Below are 27333 nucleotides of genomic sequence, written 5' to 3' on the forward strand. Positions count from 1 at the left end.
CTCGTTTTTTTCACAGGACAGTAGCTACAGCTGCAGAGAAAGTTAGCCTCACGCGTATAAACAAACCGGGCACGCGCGGATGAATATCCCGGAACCAGGGCCTGCAAGTTCCCCGGATAACGCATACAGCGTAGCGTCTCTTCCTGGTGGCTACAGCCGGTCACTGTCAGTCAGACTCAGAAACCGACGTGATGATTGATTGTGGTTACATTTTGTCATCGCGTGGTGACTTCTCGGATGGTAATGTACGGAAATGACACCATGCTTTGGTCCACATGTACCGCTGCCTACAACTGTCCAAGCAGAGAGGACCAGTGGAACAGACAGTCAGAAACCAGGAGACTCAAACTGGTAATGTTGGTCTACAACAGTGTAGAGCCTGAATATTTACTGATGTTTACTACTTGTTCGTCCCTTTACTTGATGGATATCTCTACATACCTGAGCTTTCTAACAGGGCGGGGCAGCGGGGCAGCGGGGGCAGTTTTTCAGTTATGTAAGAGCTGAATTCAAACGCGGGATCGTCTCTACTCTCCCGCCAAATCTTCTTTCAAAATGATGAACTGCATCAAGCTGCTGTAGAGACGACCAGAAACCCGCAGGAGGACAGGTGTTCTACCCTTCAAAACAAAAGCAGCAATTCTGTTTGCAAGAAAAGGAGAACATGAAGTGTAAACATGAAGCCAAGGAATCATTATATTAACTGTGGACTGACTCTAGCAAGTGAATACTCACTAATAGTGCAAGGGATTTTCTGGTGTCACAGTTTCAGCCTATACAATGTGACATGCAAACACGTACTAAAACAGACAAGACCGCAGAAGATCATGTCTGAAAAACAGAGCCGAAGAGTGAGAATGGGAGCTTGTTGTGTTGTGTTCACACTGTATAATTTGATGGATTAGCTGAATTCCCATTTAACAGAATGAATTTAGGAACAATTATACTGCAGCTTTGGATTTAAATATATCTTTTACAGGCAGTAGATATTTTCTACATTTTTACACATTGATAATCAGGGACATTTTAGTTCTTTTCACGTCTGAAATATACTACTCTTGTCTTTTATGAATTGATGTTTGGTGGTCAGGACTCTACCTTTTCTGCTTCTCTGAAAAAATGAACATTTGCTCCTGTGATTTCTCATGTCAGTTATATAATAACTGTATGGCCTGATAAACACCTGTGGACTGCGATAACAGCTAACATTTAATTGTGATTCTGGGATGTACAATCTCAAATGAGTTACAGTTACTGGCAATGATGAATTCTCATTCACTGAAAATAGAATGGCGCTTTCTTCCAACTGTACTTGAGAATAATCAAAGCAACTTGTGAGGTGTTTTATTTTGAAGGTCGCGACCGGACGTCGCGTATGTTTGGATATTCCAATCAGCTTTAATGCCGCCCCCACCTCAGAGTGAAAGTTGTCTCCTCCTGGAGAATCAGTGATTCGGGACTCGCCAGTTTCCACCGCCGCTGCTTCGCACGCTTTCTCCCGGAGAGATGAGGCGGAAAGAGAAGAGGCTGCTGCAGTTCGCCGGGCTGCTCATAGCGGCTCTTCTTTTCCTCCCCAACGTCGGGCTGTGGTCTTTGTACAGGGACCGAGTGTTCGACAACTCGCCCGACACGGTGGACGGTCCGGGCGGCATACCCCCGATACAGGTGAGGGAAGCTCAGTTATAAAGCTCCTCGTGTCTTGTCTGTCCAGCTGGGGTCCCGGGACTTTCAGGGAATCCTGAGAAAACATAAGTACTCCGTCTTTGTCCTTACTGTCTCCTAGTTTTTTCTCAACTCTTTGCACAATCTGAAACAAAGAGCATACCTAAGCGACTTCATGAACGACAGTAATCCTCGCAGAAATCAGTGCAGACCGGTAGAGACTGCCTGTCAGGCAGAGTCTTCCACACGCAGACTGGGGTGCAGAGTCAGGACCATGGAGAGTCCTGGTTCAGAACCACGGAGAGCGCAAAGACTGACTTGGTTTTGTAAAACTGCAGAGATGAAGCATGAACATGTGCCGTCGACATAGTTTCATATTTTATGAGGTGACTGTGTGTCTGGTGCATTAGATGTAGAGCAGTAACACATTCTGAAGTTTGGCTTTCAGATCATCTCAGTCATTTGTGGTGGTACTTTTTTGCTGCTGGTTGTATCCAGCAATATCATTTCTGATTCCTCTTTATGATGTAGATGTCATGTAGTGACCCTGCTTTAATTGATGTTACAGCCTTTCAGCATCTGGTTTGTAGCTGCCACTGGTTATTGGCATAAGTGTTTAATGTAAGGATAGACTGAACATTGTAGTCTATGTAATATGCAGGATAATGAGAAGCAGCCACCGCAGGACATCGGCTCATGAAGTGAAGGCAAACTCTGAGGAAGCTGCAACCAGCAAATACTTGTGTAATACTGACTGTGACTAGAAATGATTTTATGATCAACTAGCCAGTCTACAGCAAACGAAGTCGTGAAGTATTCTGTGTCTTTGTCACTGGTATTTACAGCAGCATCTCCCTACAGCAGCAACATTCTTTGAAACCACCTATGGTTAATCAGTTGAAAACTTCAGGATCACTGACATCCCACAGCTGCTGTCAGTGTTTCATTTTTACTGTATGTGTGAGTAGAAAAGCCGCCCTGAGCTCCAAATCTGATTCTCAATCAAAGCATGAAACAACCATTTTCCCACTTTCAATGAGCTCGGAGTGATAAAGATTTCAATTTGTCTGAGGGATTAAATACAGATTCAACAGCCGAAGGTAAAACTACTACTATTAAAGGCAGATGATTTAGTATGAGTTAGGTGGAAGTTCGTGCATTAAATGTATGTGTTGTTATTACACTCAAATGGTGATCCACCGTCACAGACGTGACGGACAGCAGCAGGTTCCCCATCATGACCTTTCTCTGAAAAGATGAGATCAAGTGATTCGAATTGAAGGTCTACGAACTGACTGGCTGAGTTTTCTGACGAGTATTTCTTTTCCTTATGTTCACTGTATAAAACATAGACTCTGTTGGATCCATCCATTTATGTTGTTGTGTGAAAACAGTCCTCACTAATGTGTGAGAATCAGTTACACTTATGATTAGTTTTAATTGATTTTTATTCCATTTTCCAAAGTGAGAGTCCCTAAGAATCTCTTCATGGCACAGTGTTATATTTTGTAGATAATTAAAGTAGGTTGCTGCTGTAAAGCAACTCTCAGGTGTCTTTTTGATTTCATTTAATAAATTGCACTTAATGTCCCTAAAGATTTCAGCAACAACATAAAGGCTAATTGTATAATGTATCTTTATTACTGACTTGGTTTGAAGCTGTGTCTCAGATCATATTTATCCTGGTTCTGTGCTTTCAAGGATCACCACGGTTCGATTAAGAAAGAAAGTGAAAACAACATAAGCCTGAAGTTATATTTGACCTTGGTGAGTTGTTAAATTTGGCTCGTGGTTCTTGTTTTTTTAGACAGATGACTGATGTCTCAGGATCATCCTGGTGAGTTGTCACACATACTTTATGAGCAGGTATTCAAAGGTGTAATAGTGACTGAGCTGATGCTGTTATAGAGGAAGAAGTTGACGTGGACGGGGGAGTAAAGAAAATGTCAGACTTTTACATGAAAGACTGCTGTTCACTCACAGTCAGAGCTGATTTCTTTTAACCACGACTATGGTCATCAGAGATGTCCTCCTAACAGAGACATCAGAGACTTGTTGGAGAGTTGGTTTACACTGGACTTTTTAAAATCAGTCTCATTTCTTGCTGTGTTGCTTTGCCTCTGGACAGCTTCATCTTTTTTATAGCACTGTAATAGTGACTCCTAGAAATTCAGCTTATATGCAACTGGACGGCAACAGCGACTCTGCTTTGTAATCCTTGACTGGATTACACTGAGAGGGAATAAATGAGGTGCAACATTTCTTAACAGCAGCACAGTTGCCAGGAGGTGGCATCCACAGTCCCATCTATGATAATCTGACTTTTATTCATGGAGAAGTTACAATATTTGAGACTTTCCTCTAAGTCCCATTTTGATGGGAGTAAAGGAGGAATTAAGGTAATTTACCCACTGACCTGTTCATCCCAGCATTTTGTTCTTGTTTATATCACAGTCAGTGCTCGTGCAGCAGAAGGTCACGATGGAAAAAATGTCCATATTTATGACTGGCACTCACATCAGAGACAAATCAGAGTTTTATGATTTAGGGTTGATTGTGTGAAAGTTTAAAAAATATTGTATATGATCGTCATACCTATTAATCTATCATCTCATTACCCTGAACAACAGCTTTTGGCTGATGTTCTGTTTGTTTGTGTTGAGTTTTCAGACCCAGAAGGTGTTGTGAAGTAAGAAACTGGTGTTTTACTCCCACATGACATTAACACACCGTTATTATATGAAGGGTCTCTCAGCATGCGTTGGGTGAAAAGCAGTGAAACACACTGAACAGGCTGCCAGGCTGTCATCAGTCAGCATTAACACTTGTCCCATTTCAGTGTCTGATAGAACACAGGACCTGTTTTTAAACTGCCTGTACGCATTCATCTTTTGTTCTGTTTCCTTCTTGTAAACTTTTATTATTGAAAGACAAATGGAACAAAGGACAAATGAGGAAAAGGGAACAATATGTAGTGCTCCCTGTGGGCTGTTATGGCTTCACTGGAGTAGATAAAAATCAATACCCTAATCCTATTCAGCCTTTCCCCACATAAGTCTTGTTAGAGACATTTGTAGCAGATATTTTCTTCCCCTTGTTGGTTTGTGTCTGTTTCACTTGTAGAAGACACAGTGCTTAAACCATCAGAATAAGATTAGGGTGGATTACATACAGACAGTATGAGCTGCAGTCTCATTCATGCTCAGTCTCTCCCACTGATGTTGTTAGATAAAATAGAATATAAATGAATAGCATTCATACATGTTTTTTAAAGAATTTATTTACCCAGGGAGGAAGACTTTCTTCAGCAGCATCCCTGTTTACATTTATTTGACTGCACTTTTTCCACAAATAGATTTCTGCTGTTTGCCCCGGAGCATTTTACTTCCAGGAATTTGCAGTTTGCAGTTCTTTCTACTGAGTACTGATTATAGATCTATTGACTGAACTGTAAGCACTATTCCTTTTACTGTCCCATCAGATCAGACCAGTCACTAAACAAACACTAGATAGACACGTTGAAGGGATGTTAGCCACCGGTGAGTGATACGATTCCTCTCTCCAAGCTTCTTAAAGTCCTTCCTCCAGGCCAAGGATGAGTGGATGAATAATTAGCTGAATAAAAAGCACTCATTGTTGAGCCTGTTGACGTTCAAGCCACGTGATCCTGAACCAGGTGTTTTCTAATGTCTGTGGCCATTAATGGTTGAAGGATTCAGCCCAGACAGATCTGAGCAGCAGCACTTTATGTGTGTTTATTGTGTGACTGAGACCTAAGTCTCCAATTCATTATTAGACTGTAAATGTTTGGTATTTCAGAAATGAAGAAGCAAAAAGCTGGTTTTGCTCCTTTTCTGTTTAAAGATAAATTGGCCTTGGGGGCTGTGTGCACACCAGTGTGGCTAAATGCCTTTCAGCAGCACACTGACAGTTCTTTGTGTTAAACCAATTGATTTGCTCCTCTTAACCATATTGAGAATTGATCGCTGTAGTGGAGGGATGGTGCCACCTGTCTCAACACCACACAGCGTGAGTCAGGCCCAGAAGAGTAAGTCTTTTTTTTTAAAATGGACAGTATGGAGGGGTGCTGGGAGGAGGACTGGGGAGCCAGTGAAAGCCACATCTGTCCTTTAGTGGCCCCATGCTGAACTGTAAGCAGTATTTCTTTTACTGTCCCATCAGATCAGACCAATCACTACACAAACACTCGATAGACACGTTCAGAAGCAACAAGCAGAGACAAGTCAGTGATCTGTGGTCTGAATTCTGCTGACAGAGTCATTCACACAGAGAGAGAAAGAAGACTGCAGGGCTGCTGCTGCTGCTGCTGCTGCTGCCGCCGGTCATGTGACTCCATCTGTAGCTCCAAAACAAAGACAAAGAGATACAGTCTGTAGTTGCCTTCATCACTTTCACAGGGCTCTGCATCTCGACTCAGAGTATCAGCATTTCTCATATGAGTAGTTTCTGATCTTCTGCCTCTGTTGTTGAGTTTTGGTTTGGTTATGGTTAGAAAAAAAAGCATCTGCATCAGGCCTCCTGCTGATCCAGCCATCAGCCACAACCTCCTTTAGAAGTTTGTGCAGTGGTGCAATGTGATGCTACTTCCACCTTTGCTAACTAGATAGATTAGAAAGAGATCATTTGTTGGGAAAACATAAACACAAGTTGATTTAAGCTTATGACAAATGCTGTTGTTTTTGTGGTGAGGACAGGGCCTCATGACTGTAATGATTCTTTTCAACTCTTCACCTCCTTTTAATTGCATCTAATTAACCATAACAGATCCAAACACGACAGAAAAACTTAAATGGCAGTTGTTAATGAGGAAAATCAATCTCTTAATAATTATATAATTGAAAATAGGCAAAACCTTGCAATTAACACATAAATTGACTCAGATGCAGGTCTCCATCTTTTAATGAATATGTGCTTAACGGTTCTTTTGATGTTTGAAACACCTCAGAAGTGAATTTATCATTCACACATCATGGCAAAGCTTTTTTTTTCTCCAGTTGACCGAGTTTGTTCCCTTGATAACAAAAATAAACACAAATGGTCAAAGAAACAGCCTATTTTTATAACTTGTGTAAGATGGATGTTTTTGAGTGCTTAATGTCCGAGTGTAGCAAAGAAAAACAATCATATAAAAGACAACAAATAAAAAAAGTAAATGTGGTGATATGAAGCATGAAGACAGCTGTAATTACATACAATATGTATACCAATGAATGAATGAATTAATAAGAATACTCACATTTCACTTTGTGGCAAACTATGCAAAGAAAGGTACATGAAACAGTCAAATGAATCCCTCTGCTGATGAAGCTCATGTGATGAGCAAAAGCTCCAGAACAGCTTCTAAACAGACCTGGAGGTGACCCTGTGTTCTTAGCATTACATTAATAACAGTATAGGACTACACTTTATACACAGAGTTGAAAATGCTACATTTTTTTGTCACAATGGAGGTAAAATGGCTCCTGATTTTCTCAGCTTCATGTAAAAGCTCAGTGTACCTCTGAAGCCCGGAGCTGGTTTGTGCAGGCTGTTTATTGCAGAGCAGTGAGTCTGGGGCTGATAGCGGCTCCTGTCTGTCAGCTTTGCCTTTAGCCACGATGGGACAGGAAGCTGCTTTTTGTACTGGTGCCACCACAGCTCAGCACTTACTTGCCACCATACAGTATTTCTCTTCTGTTGCTCCCCTGGTTTCCTCTCCCTTAGACATGAAAATAAGGAGCTTATTTGAACAGCTCAGATGGGTTTGGGCTGTGATTGCAGCAGCTCTAACACAGCTGTAAATTACCAGTGAGGCACCCAGCAGGTCCATCACACCACGCTTTGAGCTCTTCCTTTGTTGGCAAGTCAAAATGCTTACAAAAGGTTTTCTTTCTCTCATAGCATTTATTCACCCAGATTACAAAGATGTATAACTTACACCCAGTCATGTCTGTTTTAAGTTCTGTGATGTGGACATTGCTGCACAATCACATTGACTTCTCCTCCTCACATTAAAGAGGAGTGAAGTTTGCCATCGCTGCACCTGAGACACTTGAGAGAACCTTGACCAAAAAAAAAAAGCAAACAAACAAACAAATATCCTGTAGCACTGAGTTTGATCACGGTGTTTCATGGTGATCACAATGGGAAGGAAGGAAGCTTTGAAACATTCGGGTCAGCCTCATTTTTTGTATTTAACAGGCTTTTAAACACAAAGCTAATTCTCTGTTTGCAGTGGCGTCTGCATATGTATCACAGAGTTCAGTAGCAGTAATATGAGTTTAAAATCCGATATCTGCATGTTTCCCAGCTGTATCCGTCAACAGTTTTCATTAATATCCTTTAGCTGTTTGGGAGACTGTAGTCGGCTGTTACTGGGTGATAGCAGGATTGCTTTTAGCTGGAGGTGTGTTTGTGTACAGTTGTGCAGTTTGCCTTCCTTAGTGTGTGTTACTGAGGTCTTTTTATTTTTGTACTTATACAACTGAAAGTGTATCTATCCTGTTAGCGTGTTCCTCGTAGTGTGTGTATGTGCAGATCAGAGCTGCAAACTGAGGAAGTGGTGCAGAGAGAGGGCGAATTTCCACTATGTCATCAAAAATACTGTATGTTGACACACTAGCATTACACCTGAACATGTCATTTGAAAATCACAGGCATTTTTCTGTCTCTCCACAAGATTTTGGAACCTGGCTGCTGACATTTGTTCTTTTTGAGCCACAGCAGCATTAGTGAGCTGAGTCTCTAATGCAGGGTGATAAGGCCTGGCTTACAGTTGGTATTCCAATTCATCCCAAAGGTAGATGGACCTGGCTTTGTGCACAGGGGTAGAGCTCTCCTGAGCTACTAGTGTTGACTGATACATTCTGACAATGTATAAAATGTACAGCATTTCTATGTATAAGACCTCCCTTTATCTATTTCTGAATTGACTTGATAACAGAACTTTGTCCTTGTTCACCTTCTCTTTTTTATGACTGTTTAACAGTTTGTCTACTTATGTGTCACAAATTGAATAGAAAATGTAAATAAGGTCATGGTGTTAAAATGAAATGTTGAATGTTGTAAACACCCTGGTATATGCTTTTCATTGCTCTCAGTGCAGTTAGGGGGAAAAAAAGCAAAAAACAACCACAATGAAAAAAACACCCACACTCTTTGTTTGCCCCTGTCTTCCCTCCTCATCTTTACTTTGGTTTAATGGTTAAAATCAGAAAAGAGCGTGAGCCTTCACCTGAGTTCATCCTCCCCGCCTGTTTCATGAAAACAGCAAGTGGTCTAAACATTTTGTAAGATGTTCATATCGTAGTCCATCAATATCGGGGGCAGAGAGTCTGAGAGCGCAGGAGTTAGAGGATTCCAGGAGTCCTGGCCTCTCTCTGGTCCTCTGGCTGCTCTCTCTGTCTCAGCGGGGGTCTGGATAATGACTCCTTTTGGGAGATAATGGACCGTGCCGTGGCCTCGCTGAGCTCCCCTTTGAGGGGAGTTTGGAGTGCCTCGCTGCAGGGGCCTTCGCCTGGAGGTCGTCTGCCTCAAGCTCATGTCTGACTCGGACAGGATGGAGAGCGGACGCCTAGAGGGATTTGCACCAGAACAGGGCTGCTCAGCCTGAAAGAGAATTTGCACATGCTATTTCACAGCTTCCCTGACACAGAGGAAAGTTGAAACTGGCTCCCTCTCTGTTTTTTGATTGTGTCTCTCACAACTTCAGTGGGATGATAATGCTGCCCTGTGTCTGCTGAATGTGTTTGTAGATTGTTGGCTTCCATGTTAGCTCCTTGAACGTCCTGTCTGCACAGCAATGAAGCTGATACCAGTATTATGACTTTCAAATGGATAATCTTATTCATTTCTTCACACTAAGGCAGGAGTAGGCCAGTTAGTGCACAGCAAAAGTTTTGTGCTCTTAGAAGTGGGAGCAGGGGGTTTGTGAGCCTCCAGCACAGATTGACTCGTCAGTGACATGGCTGAAGGTGGAGGAGGAGGAGGAGCAGGGGGTGAGGTAGAACAGGAAAGGTAATTATGTCTCCGGGGGTCGAGGTAGATCTGTCTGTGATCTGAGAGAACAGGAAGGGGAAGAAAAAAAGAACAGAGGAAAGCTTCCTCCTCTCACTCTGAGCTACTGCCGACTCTCAGCAGGAGGAGAGGAAACAGAAAAGGGAAGTATTGACCCAAGGTGGTCTGATTCATCCTGCTCAGGGAATGAATGGGAAGCTCTGTTCTTGTCAGACTTGCCGCTCTGCCGGTAATACCAACTTTTCTTCCATGCCAAATAATGGCAGTCCAATCTTTGTTCTGCACAGCAGATCTGAGAGCAGTCTGCTCGTTTTGGGAAGACCAGACATGAGCCCGTTACAAGAGTCCACACTGCCAGAGATCAGGGCTGAATCTTGTCTGGACATGAGACATCTTGCTATGAGATGATAAAACACTGACTGAGTTATTGCCTTTATGTGGCTGCTGAAGCTCTGATCTGAGACAAGTAAGTGGAAGTCCTATCAACGTTAGATAACATACTGAGGGTGATTCAAATACTCCAGTGGTATTCATTCAATATTCTTCCAACCAGGGTTCTTTCACAAAGCATTTGGAGGCTGGAAGGCAACAACCACCTTGTGTGATAAAGACCTGACATGACAAACTCTTGGTTTTAACTTTTACTCTGCAAAGTTTTTCACTGTGCTTTAATAGAAAGTTTGGAAGCAACAAGTGAGACCTCAAAGGTCACTGCCATTTTGTTCAGATTTTGCTGTCACTTATTTCTCAGGAGGAAAGTTTTTCCCTCGTTCCATAATACATCCGCTGAAGAATAAAGCCGCTGCTACAAAGCATGATGAGGAAACTCTTTGCAGAAAAGGTGATGCCTCAGAGGTTAGCATGGCATTTCCATTCACTCTGGTCTTTTTTTCATTGTTTTTGTGTGTGTGTGTGTGTGTGTGTGTGTGTGTGTGTGTGTGTGTGTTGGAGACCTTTTCAAGTCTGGTGAGGTGCGACATGTAAGACATTTTCAGAAACCAGAGGGAGATGGCAGAGAATGGTTAGCACGTATTTCAAGAATAAGAAGGAATGTAGAACAATAATGAGTGAAACAGAATGAAGTACAATGCTGTTCAGGGAAGAGAAGAGTGGGAAAAAGGTGCAGCAGGTTAGAGCTTATTATTCCTGGGGTGCAGACGACTGCTGCTAAACTCTGCCTTCCTAAATTACTGTTGCTCTGCCTCTTAAGATTTCCATTCAGTAATGGCACACATCCAGTTTACACTGATAGAAGAAGCAAATTTCTTACTCAAAATTCTTTTTTCACTCTAGGTCTTTCTTTTAGAAATAATTAAAAAAGCCTCTCGTTTCTTTCCAAAAAACTGTCAGTTTTGTCACTGAAATAGCAGCTGTCGCTAGCCAATTTTTATCTGCAAGCTAGCTAGCTAATTAAGCCAGTTAAGCTAATTAACTGATAGTTGCATAAAATGATATAATCTTGAAAAGACTTGAAAAGAAGAAGCCAAAGCTACAGTGCCAGTAAACAGCTGTACGTCAGTCCTCAGGTGGATGTTCAAGTCCTGAAGTGAGTTGTAACCTCACATGATGATGTAGTTAACTGATGATGCTGAAGGAGTCAAAGTTCCTTTTTGTGTTTTGGCAAACTGTCACTTTGTTTTTAACACCCAACGTGCACACACACACAAACACATGCAAATCCATAAAAAGTCTTCAAAGTGGAACTCATAATGTTTATCCACAGCCAGGGACAGATTCTTTGTAAGCAGCAAACATTAGATGAATAGATGAATAGACCATTAAAGGGCTACATGAAAGTTAATTAGTGATCACTCATGCAGGTGAAATCGGCCTCTCTCCCTCTGTCTCTCTGAACGTTTTGCTCAATAAAATATGAATTTCCACTGCAGCCTGTCACTTATCAGACACAGTGCTCTGTAATTAACGATTGAACAGTTGATGGAGATAAAACATGGGCTGCATGGCTGGTGGTGTAGCTCCTATAATGCCCTATTAGCTAGTTCATGCTGCACCTTGAATATTGATTGAGTAGAAAAGTGCCCAGAGCAGAGATTTGTTTGTGGCAGCGTGAAGTCTCGTCCCTGTGATGATGGCCATTAGGAAGGTAGCGGCAGAGCACACAGCAGGGAGGCAGAGCAAACACTACAAAGACTAGAATAAAATGGTCTGTGTTTACTTTCTTTCCTTTCTCCAATGTGAATGCCGCTTACACCAGCTTTTATGAGGTGGGTATTGGAGATGTGTTTGATACTACACAATGCTGCTCCACAGCAGTGTAGATACACTCCTTTATTTGAAATCCTGCACCACCTGCCTTGCCAGTTGAATTGGATCTTTTTCAAGTGTTGGAGTGGATGAGATAGGGTCAGGCAACCCTGTGGGTTTTGTTTAGTGAGGCAGCAGCAGGTGCAGCACTGTGAGACATAAGAGAAATGATAGTTAGGTTCGCTGAAAAGTTTGCTTGTATCCTCTGAGAAATAGCTTGTCTGAATGTGTGATTTTTGCATGTTTGGAATAAAACTCGAGCTATTATATAATTTGAACTGTTGATTACATTGCACTTGTTGTGATGGGTTCATTATCCTGTATTTTATCGTTGTTCATCAGCTCCAGTTCAGATGCTGCTGTAACCTCAACTGAAACGTTTCTCCCTTTAGCTGTGCACTGGTGCGATGCAGAATGACAGTAAATTCAAACTGAACTGAACTGAATTCAGTTGAACTAAATTGAACTGAATGAAAATGAATGTGCATCTATGGTGGGGAGGAAATGGATGTTCCAGTAGAATGCTGGGTTAATGTGGTGTCCAGTTCCATTTCCTGCATATTAGTGCTGAGTGATTACGACAGCTTTTCTGGGAGTTAATTCCCCTGTGTGTGTGTGTGTGTGTGTGTGTGTGTTGGGGGGGTGTTTGTGATGGGGGTGGTTTTCTTGTATATATTTCTGTCTTTTTTTTCTCACTTCTTCCTCATTTTGCTTATCTCCTATTGTCCTGTCTTTTTCTGTATTGATCTGTTTTTCTCAGCCTCCGTTCACACACACATACACGCGCACACAAACAAAAACATACAAGAACAAAGTCACACCAAAACACTCACAGAGACTCAGATTGCAAAAGTTTTTCTTTCTCCTTGTCTTGTTTTTCAAGGTCTTGTTAGAGCAGAAAGCCCCAGAGGAATATGATGGTGACGTGTGCTGAAAATTTAATCAAAGGAAATGGGGCGGCACAGTATCTCTTCCTTTTATTTGGAAACACACAGATGGAATCTCTTTGCATGTCAGGTCATGACATGAGAGGAAATTTGAAACCAAACGAGGACAGAAGACTGAAGTGTTGAGATAATTGTACTGGCATTTTACTGACTGAAACAAAAAAGGATCCATTCATTTCAGCTCGCAGGATGGCACTGGTAGTTGTTAGTGGCTTTCTCATACAAATCATTCATGTTTAACCACAGCACTCACACCATCAACCAGAATAATTAGCCACTAATAATTATGCACTGATTTCTTATGACCAATTGAGGTGATACTGAGCTCTGGTGCATCATCACCATTCATTTCATCCCAAACTCCACTGTAGATTATAGTGTTTTCATTTTTGCGTGCAATTAAAATTTCATTCCATTTTTTTAAAATAAATGAATAAATCATCACATTTTGATTCTTATACTTTTATATTCTGCCTCAGAAAGACGAAGATGGGGATAGTTTGAGTCAAGTTTTTTTCCTAAACACATTTTACTCTGTCATTCAGAATAAAAATCTTATGTTGCTGGACTGTCGCTTTAGGTATTCTACTTCTAATGGACAAAGTTAAATGAAATTAGTAGCTCGGCCTGCAGCATGTGAATAACTCGCCAAATCTCGTAAGTCATTTTGCATCTTTTGCTTTTTGCCTGTCATTTCACACATTGTCATTTTACTACCTACTTACCTCTAAGCCTCCCTCTAAGCCTAACTTAAACGACACACAGAAAGTCTTGATATGCACTGGAGTCCTGGGCACAGGAGACTATTGAGAAAGCACAAGAGAATCAGTTGGCTAAGAGCACAGCTGCCACTGAGTGAGCTGTAAGAATTTGAACTGGAGCTGATGAGTTGATTAAGAGCAGGTGTGGAGTAGAGCTAGGTGCCAGGTGAATGAAGCCACACCCACAACACATACACACACATATACAGACAGACACAGGGGGAGGAGACACAGAAAAACAAAGAGAAACACAGGGGGAACACTGGAGGCATGGCCAAGCCATGACACACCTGTTGTTTCACCAGTCACAGCATCAGGCTCAGACTTCCTTTGGTATGTGACGCATACCAAGATCTTTTGGGATTCAGGTTGCCATGACATTTACCACCACATGACATACAGTACATGTGTGAGGTTCCCATTGGATAGCTAATCCTAAAGATTAAACCACATTTGCCTAAGTCACATTGTATATTCTGTGCAGTACGTGTGTGCTTCTCAGAGACGACTTGTGTGAGACACCTGACCCTGAGGGACATTAGTGTTATGACTGTTTACTCCCTCCACCCCGACGCCCTGTTTACGGTGTCTTTGAGAGTCTGTGCTACAACCTTGGTTACTATGGCAACTGCCAACAGGTACTGTGTCAGCTGGGCTCCTATCAGTGTCTTCACAGCTATGCTATAGAGGCGGACAACAAGTGTCATGAGAGTGACCTAAGGAAACACTAAGTGACACCACCTTAAGAACTAAAAAAGGAAAAATTCCTTCCAGTGTTGATCCATCCAACACTGTAGAACTGTGCGGTGTAATGAACATTACAGCCTCTACTCTGACTCCTGCTGTGTCCCAAATACATACTGCACATTTATCCTGAGCAAGTTCACCAGAAGTGTGTTGTTTATGTACACTGTTTATGTACATGATAAAAATATTAATACTTTTGAATAGGTATAACTACCTGTTAGTATGAAATGATAAAGTATGTTGATTTATAGTGCACTGACTGTTAAGATTAGTATATGGTATGTACTGCTTACAATCAGGGTGTAGTGTGAAATATTGACACAGTGTTTTGGTCTTGTCTACCGCCTCGGACTGATTGGCTTTTCCATCTCTGAAATGTCAGGCAAACAGGAAATTAGAGAACAGCTGTAGGCACTCCCATTGCTCGCCATAGTGGTTTGTTTGACTGTGCTGTGGTATCAGCTAACAGCCTGGTTAATAGTATTCCTTGCAGTCAGACGTGTCGCTTGTATTAACAACGTTTCACTAATTGCATCCTCCCATGGAACTAATTAATTTACATTTCTGCTGTGATCCTATAATATCTTGAGTCACTAAAAGTCATTTCTAAAGCAGAGAGAATTTCATAAATGGCTGCTTATGCATTTTAATGCTGAGTAGAGAATAATAGCTTATGGTGATGAGAGTGTGTATCAGTGTGTGTGTGTGTGTGTGTGTGCTTCTGTCTTTGTAAGGACCAGTTTGAGTTGCAGACCCTATGCAGTGAGGACATTTTGGTTGGTTCCTCACAACTGGTTTTAGGGTTCAGGTCAGGATTTTGGCTGAATGATGCAAAAAAGTAGCACTGCCTTTATTTTGACAGATATCGGGATTGCTTAATTTTCATTTTATTTTACATGAAAAATAATGATGATGTGACTTTTGCTGGGATCTGTGCCAAACAAGCATGTTCCTTTACACATGGAGAATCTGAATTGTTTGGCATCTCTGTAACACCACAATGAGTTTTTAGTTGTGATGGTTGAGGTTAGGGTGAGGGGCTAAGGAATACATTATGTCAGTAACTGTCCTCTCAAAGACAGAAGTACAAGTACGTGTGTTTGTGTGTATGTGTCTATAATGCTGATGAAATTGAATGTGATTTTTTAGAATTTCTATTTTTTTTCTTTGTGTAAACCCAGCTGTCAGCAGCACACTTTAGGAAGCAAAATAAAAACTCCTGCAGGTTTTGGCTGACTGCCACGAGTCAGACTGGAGTGGGTATAACGTCTGAGTTTCTTCTACAGATGTGTTTGTTTGTTGAAAAAGAAGAGCTGTATCTTTTATTCAAGCCTTTTCCAACATCATTTGTATTTGTGAACTGTATATTATTCTTTATGGATCTTTTCTTTCTTTTACTAGCATCTGACACCACTCAGTATTTCAAAAATATCATTTATGTTTTTGAGGAAACATCTTGTAACTAGTTCTTTTGGAACAAACTCTCCACTCAAGTATAACAAGCTGAAAAAACCTGATTATGAAGTATTAATGGTTTGTGTTGTTTTTCCTGTGTGCTCTTGCAGTTGAACCAGATGAGAAAGGTCGCCCAGGTGGGACTCGACGGCGTGCGGCGCACAGATTGGCACGACTACGAAGCGATGAGGAGAGACGCTGCTCGCTTTGGTAGGACCAAACTCTCTGCTGATGCTGCTGTTTTGCTGGGAACATCTGCTCTGTTTCAGCACGAGACCACACATACACACACACACAAACACACACACACTGCAGCACCACAGTTGAACTCTGTCTTTTTTTCTTTTCTTAATTCCCGCCGAGTTGATTTCTCCCTCTCAGAAGCAGTCTAAATCAATGCTGCGAATACAGTTCTGAGTTCATAATTAAACACAGTTAATCTTGTACAATAAGCATTGATTCAGCCTCAGGCCTTGAGTGGGAAACATACCTTTGCCTTTTATTACAAATGTAACAGAATTAACTGGCCTTTATATGCTATTAGGAGATACTTAGGTGGCAAATTAGCTGAATCTGTTAGTACCAAGTAGTTTGAGACTCTAAAATCCACTGTATCAGTAAATACAGTAGATAGAGTAGATTCAAATCAAAGGTTTTTATTATCATGATTTATGATAAAGTATTGTCAGCAGCAACAGCACTCTTAAAAATAAAGCATTGATTAGAGTGTATACTGACTTATTCTGAGTGTAATTCAGTCACTTTTCTAGTGTAAATGCACAATTCATTCACCTGCTGAGGATTATTATGTAGTATGAATATGGGGCACAGCTTGTGTTTGAATGTTTCAGCATCATGGAGAGGGAGAGACAGATACCCAAACCTGAAAAATAATAGCTCAGTGAGATCTTGGCACTTTGTTTTACCTGTTTTAATGATATATTGGAGTCAAAGGTGGCATGGATACAGCATCACATCACTGAGTGTGGGTATGGTCTCTGGTGCCTGGTGGTGTTTTTGAAGAGAATCAATGAAGAAATCTGTGACTGAGGAGGGCTGGAAGATGTAATTTAAGTTATCTACGTATGTAATAAGTTTATTATGTATGCAAAAGTAAGTAGAAGAGTTTATGTCTGAAATGAGGCATTAAAGTGCAGAGTTATTTTCCACAGTTATTACCTTCAGGAATATAGACAGATCATTTCTGCCTAATGGAACAAGGCAACTCACTTTAATTTGATGCCCTCCTCTGACTATAGATCAGCCTCCATGCTTGTGTCTGTGTGTGTTTGTGTGGAGTGCATTGATGAGCGGCTAATGAAACATGCAGCACAGTGTAATTTGATGCACTCTTGAAATGAGCTCAGATTTCATAAAGTTTGTGGATGAGAAAGGTTGTTAGAGAGTGATGAGGTACACACTTGATGTGTGACAGGAGATATAGTACTGTGTAGGTGTTAAATGAATGAAAGTCTTACTGTGTAGAACTGAAACAATTACTTTTAATATTTTGATGAGCAAATTATTATTTAAGCCATTTTTTCCTTGTGGTTTCTCAAATGTGTTTATTTTCTGATTTTTTTATTTTCTGTCTTCTATGATATTAAACTGACTGACGTCGGGTGTTTTGATTCAAAATAATTCATTGCCATATGTAAAAACACCAAACATAAATATACTGAAGAACATGCATAGCATATCCTCCCAAACAAAAATCCAGAATGAAAAGAGAAAGTGAATCTAGTAGAAGTGTAAAATATACAAATTCTACATTAAACATAACTACTTTCAGAAAAACATATTGGCATTAGGGAAGCAAATTTCTGTAAATCCAACATGACCACTACTGCCTGCATGTGTGTGGGGTGCGTACATGCTGCACGAAGAATGCTTTTTCACTGACGTGTATATATGTGTGTGTGTGTGTCACTGATGCAGGTAATGGTGAACAGGGGAAGCCGTTCCCTCTGACTGAAACTGACCAGGTCGACCAGGCGTACAGGGAGAACGGCTTCAACATTTACGTCAGCGACCGGATCTCCCTCAACCGCTCCCTCCCTGACATCCGCCATGAAAAGTGAGTCTTCTGTGTATGTTGGTATAGGTTTGTGTGTGCATGTGTGTTGTTGTGCCTCCAGGAAAATGTATGAAAGCACTTGGAAATGTCAAACACTGAATGTTTTAGCTTGCTCAAAGAAATTCCATCTTCTCAATTCCAATATGGTTTTGACAGTTCACGTTCATCTAATTTTAAATTGGATCTTGAGGGATTAGAAAAAGGAAGTAAGCAGTGGACTGCTGTCAGTGGTTGGTCAACACATTTGCTCTCATAATGTTTTTAGTCGTTTTTCTCAGGTCAGCTCACTAATGAGGTTCATGAAAATGCAAAATCAAGATGACAGAGGTGTGCATGTGAGCATGAATGGCTGTTTGTTTCTACATGTCAGCCCTGTGATAGAGTGGCAACCTTCCACGGCGTACCCCGCCTCTTGCCTAATGTTAGCTGGGGTTGGCTCCATTCCTGCCGAGACCCTCAAAGGATAAGTGGCGCTGCTAATGGATGGATGGATGTGGGTTATAATAAGCTGCTGCCACAGACGAGCTTTGGGGTTGTTTTGTGCAGATGAACGGTCTCTTTAGACCTCATGAACTGGTGCATCAATAGAAGTGCGCTTTATTCACATGGAAGCATTGTGACCTCATTTGGTAAAATGTGGAAGTTTATTTACTCTATGTCCTTTGAATCCACCTGAGCATTTATCTCCATGGGAACAGTAGGTCATGTCCGGTGCAGTGTTAGTCCAGGATTACCACAGGGGCTCTGCTGCATCAGGAAACAGTGAAAAGAAACTTCAAATTCTTTTTTAAAGTTTTAGAATTTCTCTCCAAGAAGCCAAAACCTGTCCAGACTCTGACCTGTGCGCTCCCGTTCAATCCCAGAATGTCTGTGAAAGGCCTTTAATCACAGCTTTGCTTTTGCCTGACAAGAACTTTCCTCTGACACTTGACCCTCCCCTTTCTTTCATGTGGAAAGCAGCTTTGAATGTGTCTTCTCTGCCAGTTTCCCCAGGAGGACTGGTTCTTTTTATCTGTGTTTATAAAAGCAGGCTTTCCTTGACCTTACACATCTCTTGCCATGACCTTTCTGTGCTTTCAGGTACTCAGAATAAATGCAACATACTCTAAACACTCAACGACTGATCGCTGGGTTTTGGTACGGATCTGCAATGCAGAGCCGATGTAGACACACGAAAACTGTGATACCTGGTTTTTGGACAGTCATGGTCGGAGTGGTCAGTGCTTGCACTTTGTATGAAATCTACTCATTCTCTACACCTCAACACTCATACATGCAGATGACAGAGCCGGTCTGAGTCCAGTGTAAATCTCAAGTCAAGTCTCAAGACCTTTTGGGCAAGTCCAAGAAAAGTCTTCATTATTATTATTATTAAAAGTCAAGATACAACATCTCAGATAATGAGATGGCACAATATTGGAGTATTTTCTTTGTTTCAGTTGTGCTTAGTGCTTTTTTTTCACATGACCTAGACCAAGATCTTTCAGTACAGAGGCCTAATAAGTAAATATCAAGCAGTTCAATGCTCTAAGACTTTGATATTACTGATCCTGTGCTGGGCCTTGGAGGACTGAAGCCTATCTGAGGTCTCTAACCTTCTGCTATGAGCAGATATTTTAAAGATGAATAAAATACAAGCTTTACATTTAGTGGTGTTGTACTGGACTGAATTATATTCAGAGGTGTTTCTAATATTCTACCTCCCTAATGTGCAGTATGCAGTAATAAATGTTTAAATGAATTTACACATTTTCCAACAATGTTACCAAACTAAAATCTAAAACTTTGGTGGTCAGTACAATCTAAATGACCCTGATCTGTTGATCTGCTGCCCCTGTTGATTGGACAACCTCTCTGGTCAGGGTTTTCTAAATTGCATGTGATTGCTCCAAAAATGATTTCCATGACCATTTTACTATGACTGTAAACATCAAGGATCAATCTTGCTTAAATGTAGTTGTAATTGATTTATTAGCATGAAAAATGTGTTAAATGAATGGATGCTGTTGAGGACTGATGTTGCCCCTTGGCAGCCAGACACTCATCACTCTCCTGTGACCAATCAGACGGGCACAGCTGCTCTCGCTATCAACCAGTTGCTTGCCCCCACCCAACCCCAGCCTCCCCACCTCATCTGCCCTGTGGGCAGCGTCTGCCTCTTGGTGACTGGCACATCATCTGTGCCTCCGAGGCAGCCAGTCCCAGACCTGCGACTGACACATTCGATTTCTGCACGCCGACAAGATTTAATTGAAGCACACACTCGCTCGCGCACACGTACACACACCTCCATCCCCTGTGGAATTGGACAGGGTTTGTTAAGATTCACCGGTCGGCTGCCTGTCGATCACTCTGCCTGCCTATCTCCCTGCGTTCATATTTGAATGAGTAACACGCAGGCTGATGTTCAACACCGACATTGATCGACTGACACAGTTCACTACACACTTTCTCTCCATCTGCGAGGGAACATACAGTAACTCTCCTCCCATGATTAGCTCCTCTGCAGGGGTCCTGCTACATGCTGTGATGAGCGTGTACAAGGTGATCGGTGTAGTCCGTCATCGGAGCGCATGTTGGTGGCTGATAACAGCTGTATGTGCTTCAAATAATAAAATTAGAACAGTCTCTAATGCAGGGGGAACATGTCACTAGAATCACTGCAGAGCCTGCGGCACTGAGCTCTATTCAGAGGCCTGTCTGAAGCTCTTTGCATTGCAGAAGAGATGATTTGTGTGATTTGTTGTCAAAAGAAAACACATCCAGTGAATCACCCCTTCACCTTCGCCTTTCATAGACAGAGATCTCAGTTTTAACATCAGAATCAGAAAAGCTTTATTGATTGTCTCAAGGCAATGGAAATGTATCTATTGAATTTGGCTCACACAGGCAAAGAGTTAAGAAAAGCTTGGCCGTAAAGTTTAAATAAGTCAACATCATTATTTTTTATTGTGCTAAAACATGTGGAAAAAAACATGTGAAGCACAAAGCTCTGTCTACCTCATTGTGTTTGAAAACACAGAGAACAAATGAAGCTGAAGCAACAAAGTCTGTCTTCAAGAGAAAAATGGCAGCATCAGTTGTTTATTCAGAAGCCTAAAAATACATGGATTTATGTACAGGTCACCTTTCCCCACTCTCAGATACGAGGCTTTGAGACGTCTCTTTTTTGACTGGTGCAATTCTGTATGTTACCATTTACCATTAGCTCTAGCCAAGTCCTTACATACAGAATAGAATTTTTCAGCTGATCATCTGTTGCAGGTTTTTGTTTGTTTGTTAGAATTATTATATATTTTATCCATCAACAGGCCAGGAAACTATAATGGAAAAGGGAAAGGAGTTCTTGAAATCGTGAAGAAGCAAGCAGATACGATTCTCTCTGAAACAGCAAATGATAGCACCTGGATTGGAACAGCTGTCTGCCATCCTGCTCAAACACATCGTTTGAGCACCGAATCCATTTGTCATCTCAGTGACCTGAGATCTGCTGAGGCGGCGAGTGTGCAACCAAAAGAAAGGTTGCTGGATGAGGGATGTGAATGAGACGCTTCAGCAAAGTGGAAAAAGAAAACAATGACAGAATTGTAAAATGGCCACCAACCAACTAATAACTGCTATATTTTGTTTTGTATTTGTTTTCTGTGTGTGTGTGTGTGTGTGTGTGCAGCTGTAAACAGAAGCTGTATGCAGAGAAGCTTCCCAACACCAGCATCATCATCCCGTTCCATAACGAGGGCTGGTCGTCACTGCTGAGGACTGTTCACAGCGTGCTCAACCGCTCTCCTCCGCAGCTCATCGCAGAGGTCATCCTGGTCGACGACTTCAGCGACAAAGGTACAGAGGACACACACTCATCACTGATCAGGAAACACACCTGCACAGATAACACACCTCATCGGACATGATCTATTTGCGTATTTTGATGCTGTTAAAAACTGGGTTTCCATCAGGGACTCCTACACACAACATTTTATACTTGAATTATAATGAGATGCTGAAACGTTAAAGCACCAACAGACAGGAAAAAACATTGAGTGAAGAAGAGTGACATCCTTCTGTAAATTCAGTGGACCTCATCCACAAGCTTCCATGTGTACCACCGGCTTGTTTTTATAGTTATGATTCCTGACAGTGCTGACAGGTCGGTATGCTCTCCATCCATCAGGGGGTTCAGTGTTTTTCAAGGGCTCACAAGGAAGAATCTTACTGCCAGTAAAATAAAGTGACTGATCAGTAACTCAGTTTCTGATTACTGAAACTTACTGATCAGTACCAAAGATGCAGTGACTACTTAGGCAAAGCCTGAGAATTCTTGCTTTCAGAACTTTTACCCTCTGAAACTGTACGAGGTCTGTTTCTGAGATGAGATCTTAGCGTGGAAAACAGCCACAAAGATCCGACTGAATCCAGCAGCTGGAAATCGGACTGATCAGTGGCCTACTGGGAAATCTTTAGAGGATGACTTGACATGTTGCCTCTCTGAACTCCCAAAAGTTTGTAAAACCATGCCCCTTTCTGCAAACACATGAACTAAAAACAAACTGAAAACAAATCGAAACCTGTGTCTGTTGAGGCTCCCTGACATAGACACATAATCTCAGCTTCCTCATTCGTGTTAGTAACAGTAACTATTATAATTATACTATTACAATTACTGTTAGTAACAGTAACTTTTGAATGACGGAGGTGAGATGGTGACCGTGCTCTCAGTGCAGACAGTGGTCAGTGAGATCTCTTCAGAGAAATAAAGCTCTGTTTTGACCTGAAACAGTGAGAGTTTGGTTTAGTAACATGTCTCTTGGTTGTTGAGAGCTGCGGTAATTGGTCATTTAATGATGGCTTTCCATTTTCCACAAGAATGATGACAGTATAATCATATTTTACAAAACACAACATCTCCACTGCAGTGTGTACCAGTCTGCTCCAGTCTGTACAGCATGTGTTGGTATGGTTTGTTTGTGTGTCTCTGCTGGTGCTCTTCAGCAGTTCTTTGCAGCAAACATCTCTTTTCCATTGTTGCATAGTTTTGTGTGTGGTGTGTGTGTGTGTGTGCGTGCACGTGTCTGTGTGTTATTTTCCCCTTTCACTCTCCCTTCACCAGCTCTCTTAAGAAATTGTTTAATTCCGTGTTAATTAGTGCTCTTTGTCACAGACCCTCAATGAACGATGTGTTTACTTCTCGTCTCCACGGTAATGAGATGTTTCTCTGCCTGAGACTCATTTAGAGGTTAACACCCATCAGAGCTCAGAGGCAAAACTCTCCCACTGCTGCTGCCTTGTGGAGTGGAAACAGTACTGTGTAGTACATAAAGCATTTGAAATAACAAAAGATGTGTCAGTATTTCTGGAAAATCTGAGACTGGTTTTAATTTAAAAGAAAAATCAAGATGTCCGTGTAAATAATGGAAACCTTTACTTCCAGTGCAGAATGGTAACATCTTGGAGGAGAATAGAAGGTAGGAGTTTGTATACCATACCTCAAATCAACACTGATGTTCTCCTAATTTTAAAAATACTACAGTCTTACCTTGAAGGCCTTTCACACCCACACAGGTACTTTCAGTTACTGGCTAATTAGACCTCTGTTCAGGTTAAGGTTGGACAGACCTATATACAGTCAGAAGGTAAAACAAACATCATGAACCAGTGAGGTGTCCACTCTTTCACCTTTACAAGTGTAATACAGCTAACAACAGGATGTTGAGTCTGTACATGCCCACACCACCTTCGTACAAAGTCTAATCAGCAAAGTGAAAACACCTGTGTGAGTGGACCATGGCTGTAGAGTCTCGAGGCAGTTTAAGTGTTTCAGTTGCTGAACCTTGACTACTATGTATTAACCCTTACTGGTGTTTCCCTAACCTTTATGAAATACTATTAGCTTAGCATAGCAACATAATTATATATAGCTTTATGAGGAGTAGATGTAGAAAAATCCAATTCAGTTTTTTAATGTATTTTTTAATTCAATGTAGTGAACCTTTTCCAGGAGTATTAATTAATCATGATTAAAAATCATAATCCAGCAACATTATATTTCCTCCACATTGTGTTTAGCTAATATAAAACAACTGTATGAATGTACTGGAAGTCTGCTGACATTTAATCACATAGCATAGCATAAACATATAAAGCTGGAAGCATAAATATCCAATATAGTAAACTTTTACATGAGGAAACCTCCTTTTCCTACATCGTCACTGCCCCCTCACAGATCCCTGTGGGTGGGAAGCAAAGAACAACTCAGTTATGTGAAAATAGCCTGGAACCTGGGATGGGTCCAGGCCCTCTGTCGTCAGGATGGATGGGAGAACATTACACAGCTGCAGGGAGGGGATTTAACCTCTGCAGGCCATCTGCTCGAACATTCCCTCACACTGTCACTGTCCTTTGATAAGAAATGAGCTGGACTGTAATTAAGGCTTCAGAGACACAAGGACAAAGTGAACTTCAATCAGTTCTGGTCTCTGGTTGAGTAGCTGGTGTTGCCGTGTTGGAGAGAATAATCCCAGACAGTTTCTGTGCAGAATGCCACAAATCAATGCTAAGCTTTGAACCCTTGCATAATAAATTGGTGAGCAAGTGCATGATAGTGGGGAGAAAAAGTGATTTATTATAAAGTGTGGTTCAGACTTACAGTGGAGCTTAATTTTTGGTTCACGCATTAATTTACTGAGATGAGAACTAATTTTCTGTAAAAATGTAGATAAAGGCAGAAAGACTGACGATGCGCCTATACTAGACTGTCAGAGTGAATAAGTTCTGCCTGTGTGTTTGCATTTGTGTGTGTTGCTGTAGCTATGGTTCTGGGGGGTTAGAGCCCTTCTCCAGCATAGTTTTTTCCTCCTTGAAACTGAGCAGAAATCTAATCATCCAAAATTGCTGACACATGTTTGGGTGAGCACAGTCTTTAAGGCAAACAACAAGGAACCACCTGGGCAATCGCTCCAACACAACATATCCACAGAGAGTAACCTGCACCTTCTAGCTAGCTAAAGAATGCTACAAATCCTCTTGAGATAACTACCTGGGCCAGTCCACACTACTGGTCTAATTAAAATAAACATGTGGAGTGTACATGTTTGGAAGGAAGAGCCTGTCACATCAATGAACAGCACAGATCCAAAGATTACTAACTAATTTATACTTAGGCAATTTATTGAGTGGGAGCTGAGAGCTTGACCTCATTCCCACATGGACAAAGTGGAGGAGTAAATAGAGTTTAACCATGTCCAGTCCACAGTTTAACAGATTAATGGAAGTATGCATTAAAATGAATGGATCTCCACAGTCCAGGCAGTCAGATAGCATCTAGCTAGCTAGCAGTAGTAGTAACAGTCCTGGTAAATTTGTTCTGGCTGCTAATTTAGACACCACAACAAAGCCAATGTTTGCAACAAATAGAAATGCACTCATGATCTAGTTGTCCTTCAAATAACTGAATCTGTGTGGGTCATTAGTGAGTCAGCCCACCCTGACAAAGGCTCCTTTCCTAACACAACAGATGGTAAGAAACCCTCCCAGTCAGTTCTGCTGACGCTGAGTTACCTCACTCTGTTTAACAGCAGCCATAGAGCCTGAAGTCATACTAATGCCGTGTTATATTTATAACACTTCATTATTCACCAGAACTACTGTAACAGTTATCCTGAGGCCAAATGACTCATGAGGAGACAGTTTTTCAACAATGTGAAGTTTGCCTGTGAGGTGAGAAAGATTACACATGTTGTAATTATAAAAATGATCTCCTGTTTTATAAATGTCGTCATTAAAGGATCCCTACAGTGTTGGTGAAAGTTTTCTCTCTCTCCCTTATCAACCTGCTGTTTATACTGTAATCAGTATGCAGATTGTCAAAGTCTTCCAGTCACCACATCTCTAAAAAAAATAAAACCAAACGTCCACACAGCTCCCAGGAGACATGTACTGACTCCAAGTTTAGCTGCCATCTGTGCCACAACAAGTTGCAGATGACAAAAGCTATTTGTCAGGTGGCAGCGATGTTGCAGAGGTATCATAGCAACAAGAGCCCCAGAGGTACAGTGGGAAAACCTCTTGTCCTTTCATTCAGTGAGCCATCCATTTATCTAGTCACACCCATGGCTCCTGTTTTTTGGTCTGAAAAACAGTGGAAGTTCCATTTGTCACATTCTTGTGTTTGATTTATTCATACAGTAGGAAACCAGGTGGAGATTACCATGTTCACAGGAAGAGTCCATGTAAAAAGATCCACTCTGGGTATTTACGGTTTTACTTTAAACTTGTTTCTTGTGATGCTGACATGCAAGTGAAAGACCTTCGTCATCTACTAAAGAGAATGATGAGGGCTCTGTCTCTGTTGCCAGCTATTAGCTTTGTTTGTTTATTTTCTGTGGTAATTGGTTAGTGAACTGATCACCCTAGAACCTGCTGGACTTAAAAAGACACATCCTTATGTCTTATTTATCAATGTTGTTACTATATGATGGTTTGAATAATTACTCACTAATTAAATTTGTGGCCTTAGCTGTCTTCTGTACTTCTCATTTACCTTGAACTGATTCATGAAAGTGTATTTGCTGATCTTAATTACTGTTCAAGCTTTGTGTGAGAGAAAACCTTTTTCCATATTTATTTCCAGGTTACATGATAGTGACGCTGTTGGATTTAGAAGTTAGAGGAGCTACATTGATGACAACCAAAAAGTGAGATTAAAAAATTAGGAATTTAAGGAAATGAACAACATCCACTGATCAAACAGACTGTACAGACAATCAAGTTCCATATTTATTGTTTTGCTCACTTCATTTTCCAGCCCAATGCCATTTTCTGAAACCATTTTCAGGACTGGAGATGGTCTCATTGTGCTTATTTGGGGCTATCAGAATTGAAATGATGCTGCTCTTGCCTTTTCAAATTTCCAAAACTTAAATGTTCCCCACTAAAAGGAAGTTGTCCATGAAATTACCTCCCTGCTGTCAAAATAACAGTGGAAACATCAGGAGGCAGAGTCTTCATTTTCTTTTTCTTCTCTTAATTTCCATCCTGTGGCAGATGGAGAATTTTCTGCTAAAGCGTCTTGTCCTCCTCCTCCTACACGTCATGCCCCTTCCGTCTGCCTCTGCAGGTTTTTATGCCATCTTCATATTTTGTAAAAATTACCAGTTGCAGTTGAGGGCAGTTCACCACGTCAGGAGAGAGGGACCTCCACCTTTCGGTCACTGCCTCTCTGTTTATCTCTCGCTCTGCCTCTCTCACCCTCATCTGACCAGCAGGCAGATTTACAGCCAGCACTCAAGCATGACACAAAGCTACAGAGTGAGCAAGTGTTGCTATCGGAGCTGACAACAGCTCTTTTATATCACGTTTTGACTTTGTTTACCCGCATCTCTTCACGTCTGCGCTGTACACAATATGAGCC

The 27333-nt window shown here is 41.4% G+C and overlaps 1 protein-coding gene across 1 annotated transcript in view; it reads left to right on the top strand.

The window, feature by feature from the left end:
• The first annotated feature begins 881 nt into the window (after nucleotides 1–881).
• The window catches only part of LOC108899926 (polypeptide N-acetylgalactosaminyltransferase 10-like), a 52261-nt gene continuing 25809 nt past the window's right edge, over nucleotides 882–27333 (top strand). The window contains 4 exon segments of the mRNA XM_018700668.2: nucleotides 882–1665; nucleotides 15964–16063; nucleotides 17792–17930; nucleotides 21601–21767. Of these exon segments, the coding sequence (XP_018556184.1) occupies nucleotides 1507–1665; nucleotides 15964–16063; nucleotides 17792–17930; nucleotides 21601–21767 (565 nt within the window). The 5' untranslated portion in view covers nucleotides 882–1506.

Source organism: Lates calcarifer, linkage group LG20 (assembly GCF_001640805.2).
Source record: "Lates calcarifer isolate ASB-BC8 linkage group LG20, TLL_Latcal_v3, whole genome shotgun sequence".
Lineage (NCBI taxonomy): Eukaryota > Metazoa > Chordata > Actinopteri > Centropomidae > Lates > Lates calcarifer.